Here is a 22,285-nt window from a genome sequence, read left to right on the forward strand (position 1 = left end):
TATGGTGCCTTGCTGTAGCTGCTTAGGGCTTTGCGTGGGGGGATAGTGTAAGCTCTCTCTCTGGAGCAGTGATCTTTTGTGGTCTCCAGGCAGCTCCCTATGCTAGTCTTGGGGTCTGCGAGGGTCTACAGGCTTTGCTGTGGCTAGGATGCAGGAGTCTGTGGTGAGAATGTGGACTTCTGGGAGTCACTCTAAACTTTCCAGGCCCCCAGAAGTTCCTGGCCCAGTAGGCTGCCTTGCTTCCCTCTCCTCCCTTAAGTGTTTCCTGTCCTTTCTCTGTTTAATTCCTGAGTTCTCTCTTGAATGATCTGGCTGAGGTGTTATCTCCTCACTACTGTGGCTCTCTGTGGAGGAGCTGAGTACCAGATGTCTCTAGTCAGCCAAGTTGAAGCCCCTCCTCTGTAATGTTTTACAAATAAGATGAAAAAGACTCACAATCTGCAAACATTTAATCCTACCTTAAGTACAAAGCCTTTACAAATGCAAAAAAAAAAAAAAAAAAAAAAGATTACAAGTCAGTTTCTTTCTGCATACAGTAATAGCTGAAATGTAGACAGATCAACTTCAGAAAAAATACACAGAAAAACATACCACTTTAATAAGACAAAACTGCAAATTAAATCAATAGAAATTAGGTAGATCCATTTATTTTTTAAATACAAGTATAATTTTGGAAGGGCTATTTGACAAATTCAGCATTAACTGCCAACTCTACAGACATGTTTAACAAAAAACAAAACAAAAAACAAAACAAGGCATTTACTCTTGGCCCTTTCAGTATAGGCGAAGTGTCCGACTGCATCACAAGTGCTAGTGATGCAGTAATAGATACAAGGGCATAATATTATGTTTTTTCCGACTGCGATTTAGTTGAAAAATAACATAATACAAACATATATTAATAGCTATCAAGACCACCAGTGATCTGCAGAATACCTAGAGGCCTACCTACTCAGAAGGTTGAAACTTAGTAAAACTGTATTCAAGTCAGTGTTTTTATTCTTAGATTAACAATGACAGAATGAGATATCTTTGATTCCAACTTTATAAGGTGTGGTGGGGAATTGAAAGGAGATATTGGGGAAGACTGGCAGTGTGTGCTGAGTTTGAGTTGGGAATGTGGCTCAAATTAGTCAATATTGATTAGGTTATTGTTCTAGAAAATTTTAAATGTGTCCTAAATTGTGGCATATTGAAAACAATATTAAGGAACAATGATTCATTAGCCCTAAACACAATTTAATGAGTGCCATCAATGGGCTTAAGAAATAAGCAGGGATGGGGGATGGCGAGGCAAAATGAGGTGAAAGAGAAAATGGAAAGTGGAAAATATGCTTGAACATTGGAGAATGTGAAAAGGCCACCAAAGAAACTGCTTTAGGTATCACTCAGAAGTGCTCTTCCCATTGGCTACCTGCTCCTGATCACCCAAACACCAATTTTAGAGCACAGGAGCAGTAATCCCCTTTATCTGCAATTTCACTTTCTGTAGTTACCCGAGGCAACCTTGGTCCAAAAATATGTGGAAAATTCCAGAAATAAACAATTCATGTATTAAATCACAAGCTGGCTGGGCACTGTGGCACATGCCTATAATCCCAGCACTTTGGGAGGCCGAGGCGGGTGGATCACCTGAGGTCAGGAGTTCAAGACCAGCCTGGCCAACATGGTGAAACCCCATCTCTGCTAAAAATACAAAAATTAGCTGGGCATGGTAGCAGGCGCCTGTAATCCCAGCTACTTGGGAGACTGAGGCAGGAGAATTGCTTGAACTCAGGAGGTGGAGGTTGCAGTGAGCTGAGATTGCACCACTGCACTCCGGCCTAGGCAACAGAGTGAGACTCCATCTCAGAGAAGAATAAAATAAATCACAAGTCATCCCGAGTGATGAAATCTCATGATCTCTTGCTCTGTCCTGCCTGGGATGTGAATCATCCCTTTGTCCTGCTTATCCACACTGTATACTACCCGCCCCTTAGTCGCTTAGTAGCCACCTTGGTTGTCAGATTGAAAAACATAGTCGATAAAGGGTTCAGTACTATCTGAGGTTTCAGGCATCCACTAGGGGTCTTGGAATGTATCTCTTGCAGATAAGGGGATACTACTGTATTACATTTCAGCTTCCATAAAACTTTAGTAATTTGGATTAAGAACACAAACCTAATTTAGTAAAAAGTATCCATAAATATTCAGAGGTATAGTTTTGTTTCATCAAGTAAAAAGAGCAACTAATTCCAACTGTTGAAGTAGTAACAAGTAAAGGCTTCACCAGGCTTTCCTTGATGGTTAAGACATATTTTTAGGTCATCAGCACAAGATTATTGAATAACTTGTATGCTACAAACATGCTGCTTCCACTCATCAAAACAACCCAATAATCCTTACTATTCCAATTTGCTGAGAACCATGTCAGATGTTGCGTTCAAGAATGAAATGTTCCTCAAAACTGTTCTATCAAATGTAGTAGCTATTGGACATAAAACAAGTAATTTATTTCAGACTTGAGTTTTCATGAAGTATTTATCAACTTCAGTTTATTCCAACATTAATTTATGATAGGACAGTTTATGATAGGACAGGATAAGATTAGCCATTTCTCAGACTGTAACTTTGAAATAATAAGAAATGGACAATTAAGCTCACTAGTCAAAATCTTGATTGAAGTGGTGACACAATAGCTTACAAATGTCTTCAATAAACTGAGCTTTGAGGCAGAACAAAAAAACAGAAAAATCTAAAACCTCTCTATCCCAAGCACCAATAATGGAGGCTAAGCAATTATATCTACAAATCCGTAACGACAGGTCTCTCCTAATGAAAAGTCCTGAGATTTAAGCACTGTGACTTACAGAAGGCAGGTTGGCTTAATGAGGAAATTTACTTTTAATAAAAAGACAATCAGCAATATTTTATTTTGGGCACTTAGCATTTCACAGATCCTCAATACGTTTTGAGGTAGGTCAAATATTAATAGTGTATTTTACAAACAAAACTCAAGCAGTTGTTTTGTTACTTGTCCCGAACCACAGGAGCAGTTCTATCATGGTCAGGAATAACACGGTCTGTCTGATCTTTCAGATTAGTCTTTCATGTGTGAATTCAATGGTAATTACTTGCAAATATTCATGAAAAAACCAAAAGACTAGATATAGAAATTCTACTCTGGGATATTTTAAACTTCTTAAATTGATCCTATAATGAGTATATACTTGCTCTCGTTACAAATATATATATAGCTGATCTTTACAATTACAAATGAGCACAGGAGTGACTGTGTTGCTTTTCTGCCTTTTGGGGTGAAGATAATCAGCAAGGAAGATAATCAGCAAGCTTTCCTCAGAGCACTAGGCAGCCTTTAACCGAAGGTGCTATGTTCGAGGCACCATTGAGTATGATTTGGGATCATAGGAGAGCAGGTATACTGATGGAACCAGGATTCAGAAAAGATGCCTGGATCCAAAAAGGGGAGGCTCTCTGCAAGTCGAAGACGAAGAGAAAAACAGTAACATCTCAAGCTGCTGATCCTGAGTATCATGCTACAGCATTACAACTACTTGTGAGAGGAGCTCCTACAAGAGCAGTAAACTTGTCCCAATAAAGTCTGTTAAGGTCTTACTAACTAGATAAGCCACAAGTAAAACTAAATTGGTATTTTACTAAAGTGACATCTACAGAAGCAAATATCTAAACATTTTTAATAGGAGTTTTACCTGTCATGTAAATTACTCTCATTGTCAAAAGCCTAATTCAATTAGCTTGTCATAATTCCTAAAATAATTTACCAAAATTCAGCTCATTTTGACATAGGTTCTTGAGCCAGTATTCCGAACTGTTTCATTATGAAGTTCCTTTTATTTAAACAATTGTAGAATATTAGTAATAATACAGGATCAAGAATAGTTAACTTGAGCCTAGGAGTAAGGTTGCAGTGAGCTATGATTGCAGTACTGCACTAGAGCTGAGGTGACACAGCAAGACCCTATCTTAAAAAAAAAAAAAAAAGAGAGAGAGAGGTTAACAACTGAGAAATTAGAAGGAAAATGCCATTATTGTGTTATATAAAAGAGTAAGGATCTAGACACCTATACTTCCATATACAACAAACAGCTCAATACCATTTGAGTCAAAGAACAAAGGGGGAAAAAACAGGTAGCAGGGGGCATGGAATGCAGAGTACTGAAGCCTTTTACTCTAGTGTCTCCAAAATTGAGTGCGGAAGTAAAAAGTTTCTACATTTAAAAAGTTCATATAAATTACATGAATTGCAACTTTCATAAAAATCAAAATGAAAGGTTCTGCATAGGACAAAAGCTATTCCTAAGCAACACATCGTATTTGCACAAGGCCACTGAATGTCACGGATATTAGTAACAAATGAGAAGCTTAAGTCTATGGCAGATTGAACTAAGATTTCAGTTTGGTATTCTATAAGCCCGAGATTGTAAACTACTCATTATACAAAAGCTATAATGATTTACAGAGTTTTGTGTAGGAACTCTTGTGCTTCTGGTTGGCACATTATCTACTTTTTAAGTATGTGAAATTAATACAGACATTTGTGAGAGGTTGTGCAAAACTACTGTATTTACAAAAATGGCACAAAAGTGAATTCAACAGTCAATGCACATGCATACTTCATTCACATCTTCAACAACAAAAGGTATTCTAACTCTACAGAACTGAATTATTAGCTTCAATGGCAGCTGTTAAGCACTAGAGTCACATAAGTTACACCAGAATGGGCAAATATTGCCCAAGTAAAATTCTACTGTTAAAGCTGAAACAGGTTTAAGGCCATTCAAGTTCAAGCACAGAGATACAAATCTTTCAGAGCCCCATCTAGTTGTGTTTGAAATATGTGACCTTTCTTCTAACTTGTGGTCTTAAACTTCTGTTGTACAAAATCCAAAAGGTAAATACAGAAGAAATCAATACAATAGAGATTATACTAAATAAGAGTAACATACAAAGCTATAATTAAGATGAAGTAATGAAAGCCAAAACATTAAAATTTTAAAACTTGCTTGTTACTTGTTAGAACCAGTACTACACTAGGAGTTAGGTAATATATACAATTTTTTTCAAGTAGTTTACTTATGTTGCTCTAACATGTCCTCTTCACCAGTGCACTGTTAAAACTAATCAAAAACTCTACACATGTATATTCTACAATAGCAGCACACACTACTGCTACCTGCAAAGCTGTCAGTCTCAAATGACTTAGTGAATGAAAGGAAATAAAAAGTAGATAAGTAACATATTAAGGAGAAATAATGGGAATTAGCAGATTCATGCAGTTCAGCCTTTTAATCAGCCAGCCAGCTTGCTAGCAACAAGGGATGGTTTCCGTTGAGGAAGGTCCTGTGGAGTGGGAATGTGGTCACCAGTGACCTCCGTCTTATCTGGAGCTGCAGCAGGAAGTTGCTTGTTCTTCATTTTTGCTTTAGCCATGTTGTAATCCCCAGAATCAAAATATTTTTGCTATAAGTAAAAAACAAAGAACAATTCAGATTAGAGCTTAGCAATTACTGATTTAAGATGTCGATGCAACCCCATACTATCAGTATAAGGTTGGTCTAAAAAAATTTAAACAGGAATATTAATTAGACGAAATAGTCTCTGTACTGAGTTCCAGCATAAGTCAACAGTTGAGAAGCCCCCCTTCAGACCAGGCACAGTGGCTCATTCTTGAAATCCCAACACTTTGGGAGGCCAAGGCAGACGAACCACTTGAGGTCAGGAGTTCCAGGCCAGCCTGGCCAATATGGAAAAACCCCGTTTCTACTTAAAAAAAAAAAAAAAAAAAACACAAAAATTAGCTGGGTGTGGTGGCACACACCTGTAATTCCAGCTACTCCAGAGGTTGAGGCATGAGAGTCACATGAACCTGGGAGGTGGAGGCTGCAGTGAGCTGAGATTACCCCACTGTACTCCATCCAGCCTCGGCAACAGAGTGAGACTGTCTCAAAAAAAAAAAAAAAACCAAAACCAAAAACAAACAAAAAAAAGAACCTCCCCCTTCAGGCTTTCTTAAACCATTCTGGTTCTAATAAAGAACGATCAAGACTAATATAATATTAAGCTATTTGGGAAGTCCCAGACTCAGTGAAATAAAAACCTTTCATTTATTAATGGAACAACCAGGTTGAAACACTTGCTTAAATTATTTTATAAATAAAACACATAATTTGGCTGGGCATGGTGGCTCATGCCTGTTATCCCAGCACTTTGGGAGGCCAAGGCGAGTGGATCACTTGAGGTCAGAGGTCAGGAGTTTGAAACCAGCCCGGCCAACATGGTGAAACCTCGACTCTACTAAAAATACAAAAATTAGTCAATTGTGGTGGCGTGTGCCAGTAATCCCAGCTACTCCGGAGGCTGAGACATGAGAATCGCTTGAACCCGCCGGGGTGCGGAGGTTGCAGAGAGCTGAGATTGTGCCACTGCACTCTAGCCTGGGTGACAGAGCAAGACTGTCTCAAAAACAAACTCACCCCCCCTATAATTACAGTTATTAAAACTATTACTTATAGTTTCTGGTATTCTGTCATTTAGAGCAAGTGTTTCTGCAAGAATTTAATCATATTTATTTGAACTAGAGCAGTTCACCAAAAATTAAGGTAAAAATATAAATATTAGAGTAATGAAAGAAATAAACTCACTAGAAATTACTACTTAAAATGCACATCCCTACTCCATACCTCCTCCATTTTTCACATAGAGACACGAAGTATGACTACTGCTTTTTTAGTTGCCCTTTACCACTAACATGCAAATTGTGATGAGAGCTAAATATCAACCTTAATACAACGAATCTACTTGACTTCCAGAGTGAAAACATAAATCTGCCTGGGTTCTGACTAACACCTATCATGCTGAGCCCACCTTTACTGAGTGCCTGCTACACGTGAGGCACTATGTGAGAGCTAGAGTCAGATACAAAGATGGGACAACAGTCAAGTAAATCAACGATCACAATACTGCCTTAAGTACAAACGGTGCTATATGGTGCTCAAAGAAGGGGACTCTAATCTCAGTCTTGGGTTGGCCAAGGAAATAATCCAGGTATGAAACAAGGGCTTGGACAAAGGGTGAAGGGGAAAAAAACATAATATTTATGGAATCTTATGCTAATATCTTCAGGGATATTTCATGTGATAAAACAAAATAGCTGGGAACTCACAGCTTAGTATAAGACTGTTGAGTGGCCTGAGGAAAGTCTCATTGGCTGCTTTCCTCCACCATTCTTTGATAAGCCAGACCTGGCCTATGGCCCAAAGGCCTAAGGATAGAAACTGCTTTAATATATTACTGTATATGTACCATACAGAACAGTAACAAGGAACCCTGGACCAGGCCTAGCTAAAGCTTTCTGCAGCTTCACTTCTGTATGTTTTAAAACAAGCAGACAGAAAAACCTCAGAATTCTGATGCACTGTATTATATTAAAAAGCTACTTCTGAATTTTGTAGCCTCTAGAGGAGAACAAAGCAGCCTGCCAAATTTCTTATTTCGTCAAGAGTACATACTGAGAAATTTAACACACATGTAAATTTTAGGCAGATTTCCCCCCAGTGTAATAAACCCAGTTTCTAAAGTGAGTAATTTTACAGTAAGCAAAAGTTCATCACAAGGGATCTCATTTAACTGTAGATTAGGCTACTCTGTTTGGGGGAAAGGAATTAAATTTAGTGTGACTAGAGATAAAACTAAAATCAATGCTTGACAATTAGAATTGCCTAAAAAGGAAAAGTTTACTGCAAAAGGCAGCAAATAATCAAACAGAGATTCAGCAAAGACAATAATACAACAAAGATGTCAGAGAAAGAAGTTAATGCTTTAAGATAGAGAAGTGAACTAAATTAATGTTTCTCAAACTGGGATCCACAGATAACAATGATGATCATATCAGCTGTCTTTAACAATCTCTAAATTTCATGAGTTTGTAACGAAAACATTTAAAAATTAATTATGATCTAGATGACAATCTTATAAAAGCCTTCTCTCACCCAAATTTACAGGCCATACTTACATCGGCATTTACAACTACACTGACACTAAGTCATCACCTAAACTGATAATGTACAACTTTAAAGCCATGTTTCTTACAACTGGATGCTCTCTTTTCTTGGGACTTCACAACCCCTACAAATATGAAAAAACAAAACAAAAAACAAAAAGAAATAAAAAGTGTAAAAATGGGCTACACAGCTTCTATTATCCCTCCCAGTTCTGATCATCTATGTAGTCATGCATACATGGTCGTATTGTTAAAAGCCTAATAATAACATTAACCTCATAATAACATTAATGAGTACAACACAGGAAGAGACCTATTATAATCATCATCATATCTAATCAAACCTTCTCAAATTAAGAAGCTACTTAAAGATACTAAGGTAATTTGTCAAGTTTGCTAACTAGTGACAGAGGAAAATTAAAACCCAGAACCTGTGATCCAGAGTTTTAAAAAAATCAAAACTTCATATAAAGAACGTATTCACTGACATTCTGTTATAATACAGAATCATTAAAGAGCTCACTTCTCAATTTCTATCTACTTATTTCTTGATTCAGTGGCATTTTCTTCATTCTCAACTATTTATATCTACAACACCAACTCCAAGATACAATGTATATGAAATCTGACTTAAAGATACTTAAAAAGTAATAAATAATTGAAGCTAGAGAAAAATTAAAATGACAACTGCCCAAATATTGGAAGAAAGCCTATTAGTCAAGGTTATGCTGGAGATGAGCAAAGAAAACACTTCCTAAACATTAATAATCAAGTCAAAATAATTTAATAGCCAAAGATTAATTTATCTCATAACTAAAAACACAGCTGTCATTCTACTTTTTCTATTTATCCCATACATTATGATCTTTATGTTCTAAAATAACCACATAATACTCTACTTTACTGACTTCAACTTATTTAATCATCTCTCTGCTGTTGAATAGTGGGGTGCTGCTACTAATTATAGTTATAGAGGATCTTCCAAGTTGGAAGACTTTTTCCTTGTACTGAATTATACCCTTAGATTTAATAAGACATTATTGATTTGAAGAACATTTTTATAAACCTTAATCCATACCCCGTTCTGAAACGAGTAATAATTTTTAATGTTTAAACACAACAAAGAGCGTATTAGTTTCATTCAACTTCAACCTTAGCAACAGGTATTATTTTAAACATTTTTATAATTTAGTTATATAAATACTATAATGTAATTTGCATTTCACTGATTTTCTATAATGTATAAACATTTTTCTGTTTATTGTATTTCCTGTTAAAATCCTTTATCCAGGAGCACCTTAAGTGTTTTTCTTGTATACTTAAAAGTTCCCTTTTGCATATTTAAAAGTTTTTGTATGTATTTTAGATATTAACTATCATTTTCATAATAACTTCCCTACTTGATTATATATTTCATGGTACAGGAGTTTTACATCTTTATAAATTTGGTGTAATTATTTCTTGTCATCCTACTATTTCAAAGCTCTGAATGTTATTCTTTTATGTAAGATTAAAAATACCATTCTATTTTTTGCCACTTTAAAACAATCCATATGTAACTAGAGCTAATACACACACACGTTTTTTAAGCAAGCAGCCAATACCAGTATATGAATGTATTTAAGGAGAAACATGATTTAGCATCTCATTCAACAATTCTCTTCCATAAGTAATATTTCATCTTTCCCTGTATAGTAAATAATTTGAATATGCTTAAGCTGAAGATGGAACTAATTTTTTATGGCAAAGGAAGGGGTCACAGGACAATACTCTTAGGGAACAAACAGGTCAACATTATCTCAATCTCGTTATTGAGAAAAAATGGTATCTACCTCACAAAAAACATGGCAAGAATTTGAAAATAATATCTTCAGTAATTTGAACTATGAAAACGAAATTGTTTAAATTGTATTAGAGTAAATCTGACTGTGAAACATATTACATAAAGGAAACAGCTGTGCTTTTATAAGTGATCATTTCATCCAAATAAGTATTTTAAGCTTTTGAATGTTGTGTGGGAATCATCTGCAAAAAAGATGTAAATTTCAAAATATGGACAGAAGGATAAACACCAGCTTCTGGATAGTGGTTGCTTTTGGAGAGATAAGGGAAAGGGCTCATATTTACATATAGGGCGGGTTTCAACTATATCTACAACATTTTCTTTCTTAAGAAAGATAAAACTGAAACCAACATGGCAAAATATAAACATTAAATCTGGGAAGGGGTACATGGGTTCTGTTATATCTGCACTATTTCTACATGCTTTAAATAGTTTATTATTAAAAATGCTAAAGAGTGGTACATTCTCATAATGCTTATTTATAAACTGCAAAATACTGGAAAAACCCATTACAGATACATATACATACATGTACATACCTGATAAAGTACAACGCTATATGCACAGATATTCATTTCACAATCTGTCAGCATACTGAGTTCGTAGGGCTTAAGTATTTGGAAATTACCCATGAGAACTTACCCCTTTCTGCAAACGTTTCCTTAAGAAATCTGAACCTCCAGGCTTTTGTCCCAGATGAGGATATCTTGCTTTTAATTTTGCTTCTTCTGCTTTCTCTGGACTAGTCACTTTATCTTCCATTTCCTAAAATAATTTCAAATAAATTACTTCTCTATTACAACTCAGTTATTTAAAATAATTCACCTTTAAAAATCTGGATTCTGAATTCTAGTTGTTAAATGCCAAGTACCACAGCTTCTGACTAAGAAATCAAACCCAGAAGCCTTTAAAACATCTCTATCTTGTTTTTCAGAAGATCCATGTGATAGCTCTATTATAGCTGTGATGCATGTGTAACACCCCACACACTGGATAAAAATATCAAGATAGCTCAGCTCTGAAGTCTTGCTTGCCATTACTTTTCCAGTCATGTATAATACATTTATAGTTAGTCACCTTCTATGGAACTCTTCAGTTCTTTGCCTATATTTAGAGAATCATCCTAATACTGTTAAAATATACAGGATTTTTTTCTATTTATCTAAAATTATATATGATTTGAAGTTACTGAGATTCTTTACTAAAAATTAACAGCAGCCTACTCATCAGTACATTTTTCTTGAATACAGATGATTCTGATTTGTTTCTTTTTATAATAAATTTTTAATATTTTTATTATTTTAAATAATAGAGATGGGGTCTTGCTATATTGCCTAGGCTGGTCTTGAACTCCTGGGCTCAAACAATCCTGCCTCGACCTCCCAAAGTCATAGGATTACAGGCATGATCCACCATGCCTGGCCCATCCTGATATTTTTAAAGAAGAGAAACATCAGTTTTTGTCAATCCTCACATCTATGTATATCACTGCCTAACTCTCCCCCATGTTTAAAATGACAAACTCTGTTCATGTCAAACATCCTATTCTTTAATATATCAAAAACCTGTTTCCTGTCAGAACTATCAATTCTTCAGTCTATTCACTTTGAACAACAGTTTTGATTTATTCTGCTTTCTTTCAAAGTGCTATATTTTATAGGGAAGGAGTGTTTATTACTTCATGGCAAGTACTGCAGAAGAATGAATCAAGAAAAACAGGCTGGGCACGGTGGCTCACTCCTGTGATCCCAACACTTGGGGAGCCGTGGGCGGATCGCTTGAGGCCAGTAGTTCAAGACCAGCCTGCAATATGGACAAAACCCAATCTTTGTAGAAAAGTTTAAAAATTAGCCAGGCCATTGGTATGTGTCTGTGGTCCCAGCTACTCAAAAGGCTGAGGCAAAATGACTGCTTAAGCCCGGGAGGTTGAGGCTGCAGTGAGTCATGATCACACCACTGCACTCTAGCCTGGGTGACAGTGAGACCCTGTCTCAAAACAAAACAGGAAAGGTAAAAAAAAAAAAAAAAAAAAAAAAAAAAAAAAGGGGGGGGGGAGAGAGAGAGAGAGAGAGAGAGAGAGAGAGAGAGAAAGAGCGAGCTGTCCTGAGATAGACAAACCGGGCAGCTGGCAAGGCACATTTTCTAAGTAATGGACTCATTTCTGCACATTAAATCAGCAAATCACATACATCTGCCTATCCTGAGCCTTCTAGGTTACTTAGGAATAGTCAAAGCAAACCATTGACCTATCTAAGAATTGGAAAAAAATACTTTATAAAATTTTGGCATATATTATTATATTCATACATTTAAAAAAATTGAGATGAAGATCCTGTTTCCCTTCCCTTTGTACCCACAGGGGGAAAAATTACAGGTCAGGCTATATTGTCCAGGCTGGTTTTGAACTCCTGGCCTCAAAGCTATCCTCTCACCTTAGCCTCCCAATGTGCTGGGATTATAGGCATGCACCACCACGTCCAGCTCTCATACATGTTTTATAATCAGCTTCATTCATTTTATGTATTATCAGTATTTCATCCTGAACTGCTTCTTCATTTGTTGTTAGATCTTCTCTTTTCAGTCTTGGAGAATTTTGAGAAAAAAGCTGCTGCTCTCAAATACTGTTTTCTGTGGAGCCTCTTTTTATGCTGCAGATTCATCCATTTATGTTATCTCTTTACAGTGGCCACATCATTCACTCACTTGACATGCACGACATTCAATTATGTGCACTCAGCCAGAAATAGAGAATTTAAATAGTAGTGGTGAGTCTACCAGTCATTCCATTCAAGAAGGGTATGCCCTAGAGAGGTAAAGTGTGAGGTATGTGATGCAAACCTGCCATTCCCACGTTAGTCTCTCGTTGGGTATCTTGCAGAGCATAAGTACATCATCATTGTAGTGTTTAAAATCTCAGCCCGTACAACACAAGCCCATTACCTCAGCTAGCACTCAACGTAAGAATCACCCTAGCCATCTAGCCATCTGTTCAAACACTGTACATAAAAGTGACTACCTGCTCAACTGAGAATTGATGGGGCAGTCTCCAATATGATTATGCCTTCTCTAGAATTTTGTCAAGGGTGATTTTAGTTATATGTGATTTTTTTTCCCTTACTAACATTAGAACCTAACCCCATGTAAGATATGACCACACCATATTCATCACAAAAGCCAGAGAAATAAACATAAATGTAAGATTACCAAGTTTAATGTAGGAAGGCGGGCTGAGTCACTGCACAGCTTCACTGTGGCTCCGCCCTCACTGCAGATACCTACTGCAGCCTCAGGGTGTTCTCAGTGCTGCAGTTCAGAAGTGGATGTGGGAGGAGAGGCCTACTCTTGGGTTTCCCTGCACAGCTGGCTTCAAATAATATTGGCTGAAAAGGACCCCAAGCTAATTGTCACCTTTTAGTCCCTGCACCTTCAAATTAAGGGTGTTACTGGAATCCTACATTTCCAATAAAAATTCAGCTTTCTTGAGCCTAGGAAATGAGACCTCTCCACTTCTTCCTTTGATTTGAAATAGTTCTCCAAGTCTAACAGTTCCCTGATTTTCTAAAAACTTTTCAAAGGAAAATTGTATGTAGGTAGCAATTTACTCTAGTTTCCAGTGTTTCTGCAGGTTTCCTCCATTTGACATATAAAGGAAAATACCTTGTACACAATCCTGGCATTCTCTTATTTTCTCTTTTTTTTTTTTTTTGCCATGTTGGCCAGGCTGATCTTGAACTCCTGACCCCAGCTGATCTGCCCGCCTTGGCCTCCCAAAGTGCTGGATCACAGGCGCAAGCCACTGGGTCCAGCTGCATTCCCTTGTTTTCTTAATAAGGAATACATTGATTTATCATATTAAGCATGCTCAATTAAATTAAAAAATGTTTTGGGCAAAACAGCATCTATGAGCTGCAAATATCATTTATATTTAGAATGAATTTATAGTATGTCTTCTTGAACATTCTTGCCAAATACATAGCACAATTGAAAGCCCCTGCTAGCTGCAACTTCCTAACTGGATTCAGAATTTCAGTTGGATTTAACACCAAAAGGGGAAAAGATGACCTAGTCTAGATTTTTTGATGTGGTAAACACCATTAAGACATCCACAATACTTTTCATGAATCCTACAGAAACATTCTACAGAGGTAGGTAGTTCTAGGACCTTAATGATAAGTTAGTTCAAGTGCTTGGACATGCATTAATATTCTGACAGTTACTGAGTTTCTGTTAGGTTCTGTCAATGGCATCTATGCCAGATTAAAAGGCATGAGAGAAGAAAGAATCCATTCTGCTCCTGGTGATGCCACCACCAATAGCAGACAGCAGTCGCCCCTGTGAGCTCCTACAGAGGGACATATCGCAGATAAACAGGGGCTCTAGTAGCAGCTACATGACAATGGGAGCAGACGATCATGGACTCTGAACAGTACTCATCCTTGCAGGGTCAAAGGCTTTCTGTAATCCTTACCTCTGGAAACATCATCTTCCTCTCTTTTGTTCCTCTATTCCTTCTAATAATGTGTAACCTTATTCCCTAAAAATCATATTCCTTCCTTTTTAAAACATGCAAAGTGGTTTCTGCTCCTGTCTCCCAACAGGACACTGATAAAAGCAGGTAAAATAAGTGATTTATCCATCCAGTCATGTTCAAAAATGCAAAATAGAATATAATTTGATGGGACTCCATGTTTCTGGACCTCAAGGGAATTCCTAAACATTTACTTAAGCTAGAATGAAAACAAAGGGGAGATAAGCAAATAGTTACTTGCTTATTTTTTCCAAAAAGAATCACAAAAAGATTAAATCATAAACTAGTCAAACTTTGGGTTAAACAGGTTAGGATGTTAGGGATAAAGGACAGAAATGACTATTACTAAAGAAAGAAATTGGTATATATATACATATACTGATGTCAATATTGTAATTTTAATGTCTTTATCATGTAGAGGTAAAAAAGGAAAAAAAATACTTTATAACAGTACCATATTTTTAGTTTAAGTGTTCTATGGTCCTGTATAATTTAGAATAGGGCTTATAATCTTAATTTTTACATCTTGTTTAGTTAAGAATGCAAGAAAAACTTGAACGAGAACCAATTAAGTAGCAGAAATAAAAAGGAGTGTTGGGGAGAGCAAGAAAGGAAGAAAAGTTAAAAAAAATTTAAATACCAAAAAGAAGCCAAAGGTAAGGAGAAACAAATCCCAATATGTGAATAACCACGATAACCATACTGAAGCAATAAACTGTCCATTTAAATCCAGTAGCTGAATTACAGGAAAAAAAAAAAAATCTAACCACTTGTGGAGCACACATTAAAAAAAAATCTAAACAAGGACATAGGTTGAAAGTAAAAAAGACTGAGGGGTAGGTGATGGTGGTGACATACCAGGCAAATCCTTACCAAAACAGAGCTAGCGCAGTGCACCTACATTTTCTTTCTTTTTTTTTTTTTTTTAAGATACATGGTCTCACTATGTTGCCCAGGCTAGTCTAGAACTCCTGGCCTCAAGCAATCCTCCTGCCTTGGCCTCCCAAAGTGCTGGGACTGCAGGCGTGAGCCACTGTGCTGGACTGTGCCACTAATAAAATGGCCTGAAAATATATAAAGCAAAAATTGACAGAACTATAGGGAGTAACTGACACTATGGAATTCAACACACCCTCCTTACTTATTGATAGCTATAAAAGATAAAGTAGTTTAGATACTTGATTTTAATTTTACACCTAACAATTAGGGAATGCATATTCTTCCACAAGCACAAATGGAAAAACTGACTTATACTAGGCCATAAAGCAAATCTTAACTATTTTCTTCCAGACCACCATCTATGACTGCAATTCATTAAAGTCAGTAACAATAAAAAAATTATAAATCTCTAATATTTAGAAATTAAAAACATACTTCTAAATAACTCCTGGTTAAAAAAGAAAGCATGAGTATTTTTAAAAATAGGAGTTCTAGACCTACCTGGCAACACAGTAAGATCTTGGCCTTTACAAAAAAAATTTTTTAATTAGGCAGGTGTCGTAGTAGATGCTTATATGCCTATAGTCCTGGCTGCTTGGGAGGCTGAGGTGGGAGGGTCACTTAAACCTACCCTGGGAGACAGAGCGAGACCCTGTTTCTTTAAAAACAAACAAACAAAACCCTACACAAACCAAAACTTGTGGGATATAGCAAGTATCCCTCAAGGGCTTATATCAGAGAAGAAAGCTAAATCTCAATGAGCTACGCATCCAATTTAAGAAGTTAGACAAAGAAAGGAGCCCAAAGAAAATGGAGAAATAAAAAGCAGAAATTAATGAAAAAGATACAAGAGAAAGGGCCAATAAAGGGGGTGGGGATGACAAGCTTAAGAAGTTTTCTTTTTGTTGTTTTTTTTTTTTTTAAGACAGAGTCTCACTCTGCTGCCCAGGCTGGAGTGTGGTGGTAGCATGATCTTGGCTCACTGCAACCTCCACCCCTCCCCGTGTCGAGTTCAAGCGATTCTCCTGCCTCAGCCAATTCTCCTGCCTCAGCCTCCCAAGTAGCTGGGATTACAGGTACCCACCACCGTGCCTGGCTAATTTTTGTATTTTTAGTACAGATGGGGTTTCATCATCTCGCCCAGGCTGGTCTTGAACTCCTGACCTCGTGATCCACCTGCCTCCGCCTCCCAAAGTGCTGGGATTACAGGTGTGAGCCACCGTGAAGAAGTATTTTTTATAATTCAAATCTGGTTTTGAAGTTTTAGTCTCCAAGAAGCCTTTGTGTTACACAGCAATTTTACTACATTTTAAAAATAGATGCTGTAATGTAAGTGGATTTACTTAGGTAAGTAGCTTCTAAATTGATAATGGGGTCCGGAGAAGGCAGAATTCTGAACTTCTGGCTATTGTCTACAAGTTGGGAGAGGAACCCCAGGATATGGTAACACAGATATATGTTTACACACAGATACATGTATACGATGTATCCAAAACAAAAACTAAAACCTTAAGGACAGTATTTTTAATAATAGTTATTGTCTTGGCATGTGCATTTTTCTGAAACGTACAACTGAAATACATCAGAAATTCTTTCTGTGAATAGGTGGGGTATAAGTTATAAATACATACACGTAAAAAGGACATTCAAATAACTAAGGATTATTTTGTAGTCCATTATACACTGAGCATAATTATGTCTCAATGACTGATACTACTTTTCAGCCTTCGGCAGAGGAGAGTTATACAGCAACACCAGCAATAAAAATCTGATCACTCTAAGCAAATTCTCCTCTATCTGCTCAGCAGTATGTTCACCGATGCACTGATTGATGAATAACTGAAAGGATTAATGAAAGCCAACAAATCCTTTGGGATATTGCCAGGAAGGTACCAATACCGTATCAAGCTCTATGGAAAATTACTGTTGTCATTCTATTAAGTCCTTGCTTGCCCAGTGTCTAGCATTTAATGAATGTTCAATAAAAGTTCATTCATCTGAATGAAAAAGTACAATGTACTTGTTTCCATAAAGCTATAAAGCTAAGAAACTTTCTCCACACTTGAGGATTTCACCATCAGTTCATCTTTAATATTTTATGTTATAGTAAAACACAGCTTCAAGATTAGAAGTTGTTAAGTATTAAAGTCTTGCACAAACAAAAGAAGCAATCCTAACAAACTGCTGTGTAGCAAACTGCTAAGACAGCTAAGAGAAACATTTAAAAACTTTTCTGACGTTTACCTCCAGATTGTTAGGAATCGATAGTTGCAAAGACCAAGGGTGCATGCTGTGTTCACTCTGAATAGAAACAGAAAACATGGATGTGGCGGTGGCTCACACCTGCAGCCCCAGCTACTCAGAGGCTGAGGTAGGAGGCTAGGTGAGCCCAGGAGTTCAAGGCTGCAATATGCTATCATTGTGCCACTGCACTCCAGCCTGGGTGACAGAGCAAGACCCTGTCTCAAACATAACAAAAATATTCTTGAGCCTTTAGGTAACCAAAAGTAGTGTCAAAAGAGCCCCTGAAAATACCAATATGAACTCCTATTTTTAAAATACTGGAAGCATCGGAAAACAATTTATATCTCTTTATAGTTGATATATTAAAATAATTTAGATAAAGGTTCTTTTCCTCTTCTACCACTCATAAAGGCACCAACCTGTATCTTTTACCTGACAATTTCATTGACAGCTTTACTGTAGGTATCCTTTCCAAGACATGTTAGTTTGGTGAGTCTTACAACCTCTAGAAAACCTGCTATTGAGATCTTAAAAAAAAAAAATTAAGGCCACAACACAAATGAAAAAATATATACACACATCCCTGTAGTTTCGTTCAAGAGATCTTAAGTGGGTCTAAGCTAAGGTTTTCATCTTACCATGGTCTATTCTTCTCTGTGGTACTAGCATTGTCATTTGTTTTGAAATAGTACATCGGCAAAGGTTTCAACAGAAAAGTTCTGAGAAAAATCCATTCAACCATTTTGTAAATAATGTCAAGCACAATGTTGAGTGCTGTGAGAGAGCAGATATACAAACCAGGGTCCCTAAGCAAAAGCTGCTCACAGTGCAATTAAAATTACCATCTTTTTTTTTTTTTTTAGACAGGGTCTCCCTTGGTCACCCAGTGGCGCCATCAAAGCTCACTGTGGTTTTGACCTCCCGGAGGTCAAATGATCCTCCCCTCAGCCTCTGGAGTAGGTGGGACTACAGGTGTAGATATATTATTATATTTTAGAGATGGGGTTTTTCTATGTTGCCCAGGCTGGTCTCAAACTCCTGGCCTCAAGCGATCTTCCCACCTTGGCCTCCCAAAGTGCTGGGACTACAGGCACGAGCCACCTTGCAGGGCCAGAATTATCTGTTTTAAGTTCCCACTTGCCTCTTCTCCCCTCCAGGACTAGTACACATGCCTTAGCTTACTGTTGACAGATTCATGAGCTCTGTGCTCAAAACTTCTAAATGTCTGTTTTCACTTCAGTGGTTATCTTAAACACAAATATAAGCATATTCTGCGGCATCTGAATCACCATGTTGCATCTAAATAGTGCTATGTGGGTTCTGCATCTGAGCTTTCTTGCACCAAGACCCAGTAGGTTACTCCAACTGTCCAAGAAAATGAGACAAGGATAGAGCTGAACTTAAAATGTGATTGTATCTATGACTCTGGAAACTCAGTGACCTCATAGCTTACTCTTAAAGGGGGAACTGAGCCACCACATGGCCTAGGGGAGTGTTTACTTGACAAATTCAAAAAATCCCTTAACTTTTAACAATTGCTGTCATGTTCCAAATACATTGGAAATTTAATTTCAGCAAAATACCAAGCACACAATCAAAAATTTAGACTGGCTTTGCTTGTATTTAATCTGTTTTAAATTTTATTTTATTTTTTTGAGACAGAGTCTCACTCTGTCGCCCAGGCTGGAGTGCAGTGGCACAATCTCCACTCACTGCAACCTCCACCTTCCAGGTTCAAGCCATTCTCCTGCCTCAGCCTCCAGAGTAGCTGGAACTACAGGTGTGCGCCACCACACCTGGATAATTTTTGTATTTTTTAGTAGAGATGGGGTTTTACCATATTGGCCAGGCTGTTCTTGAACTCCTGACCTCATGATCCGCCAGCCTCGGCCTCCCAAAGTGCTGAGATTACAGGTGTGAGTCACCGTGCCTGGCCAAATTTTATTTTATTTATTTATTGACACAGAATCTTGTTCTGTTGCACAGGCTGGAGTACAGTGGTATGATCTCAACTCACTTCAACCTCTGCCTCCTGGGTTCAAGCAATTCTTGTGCCTCAGTCTTCGGAGTAGCTGGGATGACAGGTGTGGGCCACAGCACAGGCCTTTTAAATTTTTAAAAAATATTTTTAAAGCAGCTCACTGTAGCCTCGAACTCCTAGTCTCAAGTGATCCTTGCACCTCAGCCTCCCCAGTAGCTGGGACTACAGGCATGCCACCACACCTGGCTAATTTTTATTTTTATTTTTAATTTAATTTAATTAATTTTTTTTTTTTTTGAGACAGAGTCTCGCTCTGTCGCCCAGGCTGGAGTGCAGTGGCGCGATCTCGGCTCACTGCAAACACCGCCACCCGGGTTCACGCCATCCTCCTGCCTCAGCCTCCCGAGTAGCTGGGATTACAGGCGCCCGCCACCACGACCAGCTAATTTTTGTATTTTTAATAGAGATGGGGTTTCACCGTGTTAGCCAGGATGGTCTCAATCTCCTGACCTTGTAATCCGCCCCTCTCGGCCTCCCAAAGTGTTGGGATTACAGGCGTGAGCCACCGGGCCGGTCCTATTTTTATTTTTTATAGAGACAGAATCTTACTCTGTTGACCAGGCTGGTCTCAAACTCCTGGCATCAAGCAATCCTCCTGCCTCAGCCTCCGAAAGTGCCAGAATTATAGGCAAGAGCCACCACGCCTGGCTGTTTTAGTTTTAGAGTGGTACACAAGTTAAGAGATAAGAGTTTATACTTATTTTTTATGTTTGTACATATTTAATTGTATCCTAACACAAGATAGGAATCTATCTGGTTTTCTTCTCTTACCAAGGGAGCACACACCACTCAAGATAGAGAAAGTGACTTAGCTTTTACTCCACGCAAGGCCCAGCTATCTACCTTAATTCTTTAGAGGCAATAGGCAATAGGCAACCTACCAGTAAACTATAAAGGTATTTTTAGCTGAATACTTTGGCTTTAAGTGGAAGGTCAATTGGGTACACAGACAATAACTCAATTTTTTAGGTCATCGAACTGATCTTCCAAATAGAAGAAACAGGTGATTTGGCCCACAGGAACACAGAAGTGACTGTGCACATTTTCTTCATGGTTAGGAACACTATCCATGCCACAGGCACTTAGCATTTACAGTCAATCCTGAATTTAAGAAGGAACATTATATTCCTAACACACTTTGGTTGATTTTAATGACAGCAGCTAAAACCAAAGCACCTTAAATAAATGTTTAATGTAGACAATCAATAAGAGAAAACGTTCAAGCTACCCTTAGTATTGTTAAAAGATACATTAGGCTTTTCCAAGTAAAAGTATTTACACTCTAGAAATCAACACTGCATACTTGGCAACACACTAACAGAACTTATCAAAGAAAATTACACAGCACACTACTGTGCACCAGAAGTTAATGCTAAGTTTGATGTCAGTGTTTAAGGTAAAACACCACTGAGAGGGACTTGTTTTTTAGGGTTCCTAAATTTCAAGCAATAATGAACACAACAAGTATTTTTACAATAAGCAGGTGATACTTGATACTCCTTTTAAGATTGCAATCTTTAACATTTGTATTTTTTGCCCCCCAAATTCATTTTTTTGGTAATGTGTAAAAATATCTATTTTCACTGGATATTCTCAAATCATGTGGTCACTTGGACTTTTACCTATGCTATATGTTATTTTCTCGCTTTTCAATTACTTTAACATCCTAACAGAAGCCCCCAACTCAAGAGAAGTTAACACAATTTTAAGAACATATGGAATGGCCTTAGAACACTAATCCAATTCCCAACTTAATTAGGACATAAGCGCAACATTAAGCAGAAACCCGCACGAAGGTCAAGCAGTAGACCAAAATCGTGTTTAACGACAACACAACCTGATTTGTAAGAAAAATTGTTGATAAACAATTTAGGAAACAGGATACCTCGGCCCTTTCTCACTTCTCGGCCAGTCACACCTACCTAGGAGAGCAGGGCGGTGGAAATAATTACAATGGGAGAGACAAACACTAGCCTAGATAAATAGAAAGTCTTGATATTCATAATTTGAACCACACTGACACTCCTGGCCTATTCCCCTACATCAGGAAGACACAAGTGCGTTTAAAAAATATTCCTAAGTTTCCAATAAAACCCTGATTAATTTCGTGAGTAAAATTTTAAAATTCCACCCTTTCGATTTTTAGTCGAGTACCATATCCGAGTCCCATTGACTGCAACCTTTTCCAGCACAGACTGCGCTGAACACTGCAGGTGACTCACCTCCTCTAGGCCTCGCCCCGCCGTGGGAGGCAAGCACCAGGATTCCGCCTTTACAGGTGAAGGCACTGAAGGCGGACTGTACCCACTGACCATGGTTACAAGGGTTGGCCCTGAAATACCAAGCCCGGCCCACATCGCGGCCCGCACACGAGGCTGCCTTTAGCGTAAACCGCACGCTTACAATACAAGTAGTTGGAGAGTTCTTCAGAGAAAAAAATCAAACTTCCTAAGCAAACTGACGCTCACAAAAAAACTTTAGGCTCTACGCCCAGACTGCGTCCCGGGCGCTCGCGTAAATGTAAGTGACTGAGGAACACCGCGACCCACGGAGGTGTTAGAAAAGGCACGATTCGGAGTAAACGCGGGGCACGCTGGAACTCCCAGTTCGTCGGCGCACCAGCCAGCCAGTGACTGCGGGAAGCCAAAGGTGGGGCGCAGGAGCCTCGGC

At 37.9% G+C, this 22,285-nt stretch overlaps 1 protein-coding gene across 4 annotated transcripts in view; it reads right to left on the minus strand.

The window, feature by feature from the left end:
- Positions 1–574: 574 nt before the first annotated feature.
- Positions 575–22,285, minus strand: part of ARPP19 (cAMP-regulated phosphoprotein, 19kDa) — a 22,251-nt gene continuing 540 nt past the window's right edge. For 2 of the 4 annotated variants that reach the window (XM_011986384.1, XM_011986388.1), the window contains exons 2-3: positions 10,506–10,628; positions 575–5,481 (exon numbers count right to left, since the gene is read on the minus strand). In XM_011986384.1, the coding sequence (XP_011841774.1) occupies positions 5,311–5,481; positions 10,506–10,625 (291 nt within the window). In that variant the 5' untranslated portion in view covers positions 10,626–10,628 and the 3' untranslated portion in view covers positions 575–5,310. Of the gene's footprint in view, positions 5,482–10,505; positions 10,629–17,574; positions 17,632–21,837 lie in introns of all 4 variants that reach the window. The other 2 variants (XM_011986393.1, XM_011986375.1) reach the window with 2 other exon arrangements.

Source organism: Mandrillus leucophaeus, unplaced genomic scaffold, assembly GCF_000951045.1.
Source record: "Mandrillus leucophaeus isolate KB7577 unplaced genomic scaffold, Mleu.le_1.0 Scaffold108, whole genome shotgun sequence".
In the NCBI taxonomy this organism is placed as follows: domain Eukaryota; kingdom Metazoa; phylum Chordata; class Mammalia; order Primates; family Cercopithecidae; genus Mandrillus; species Mandrillus leucophaeus.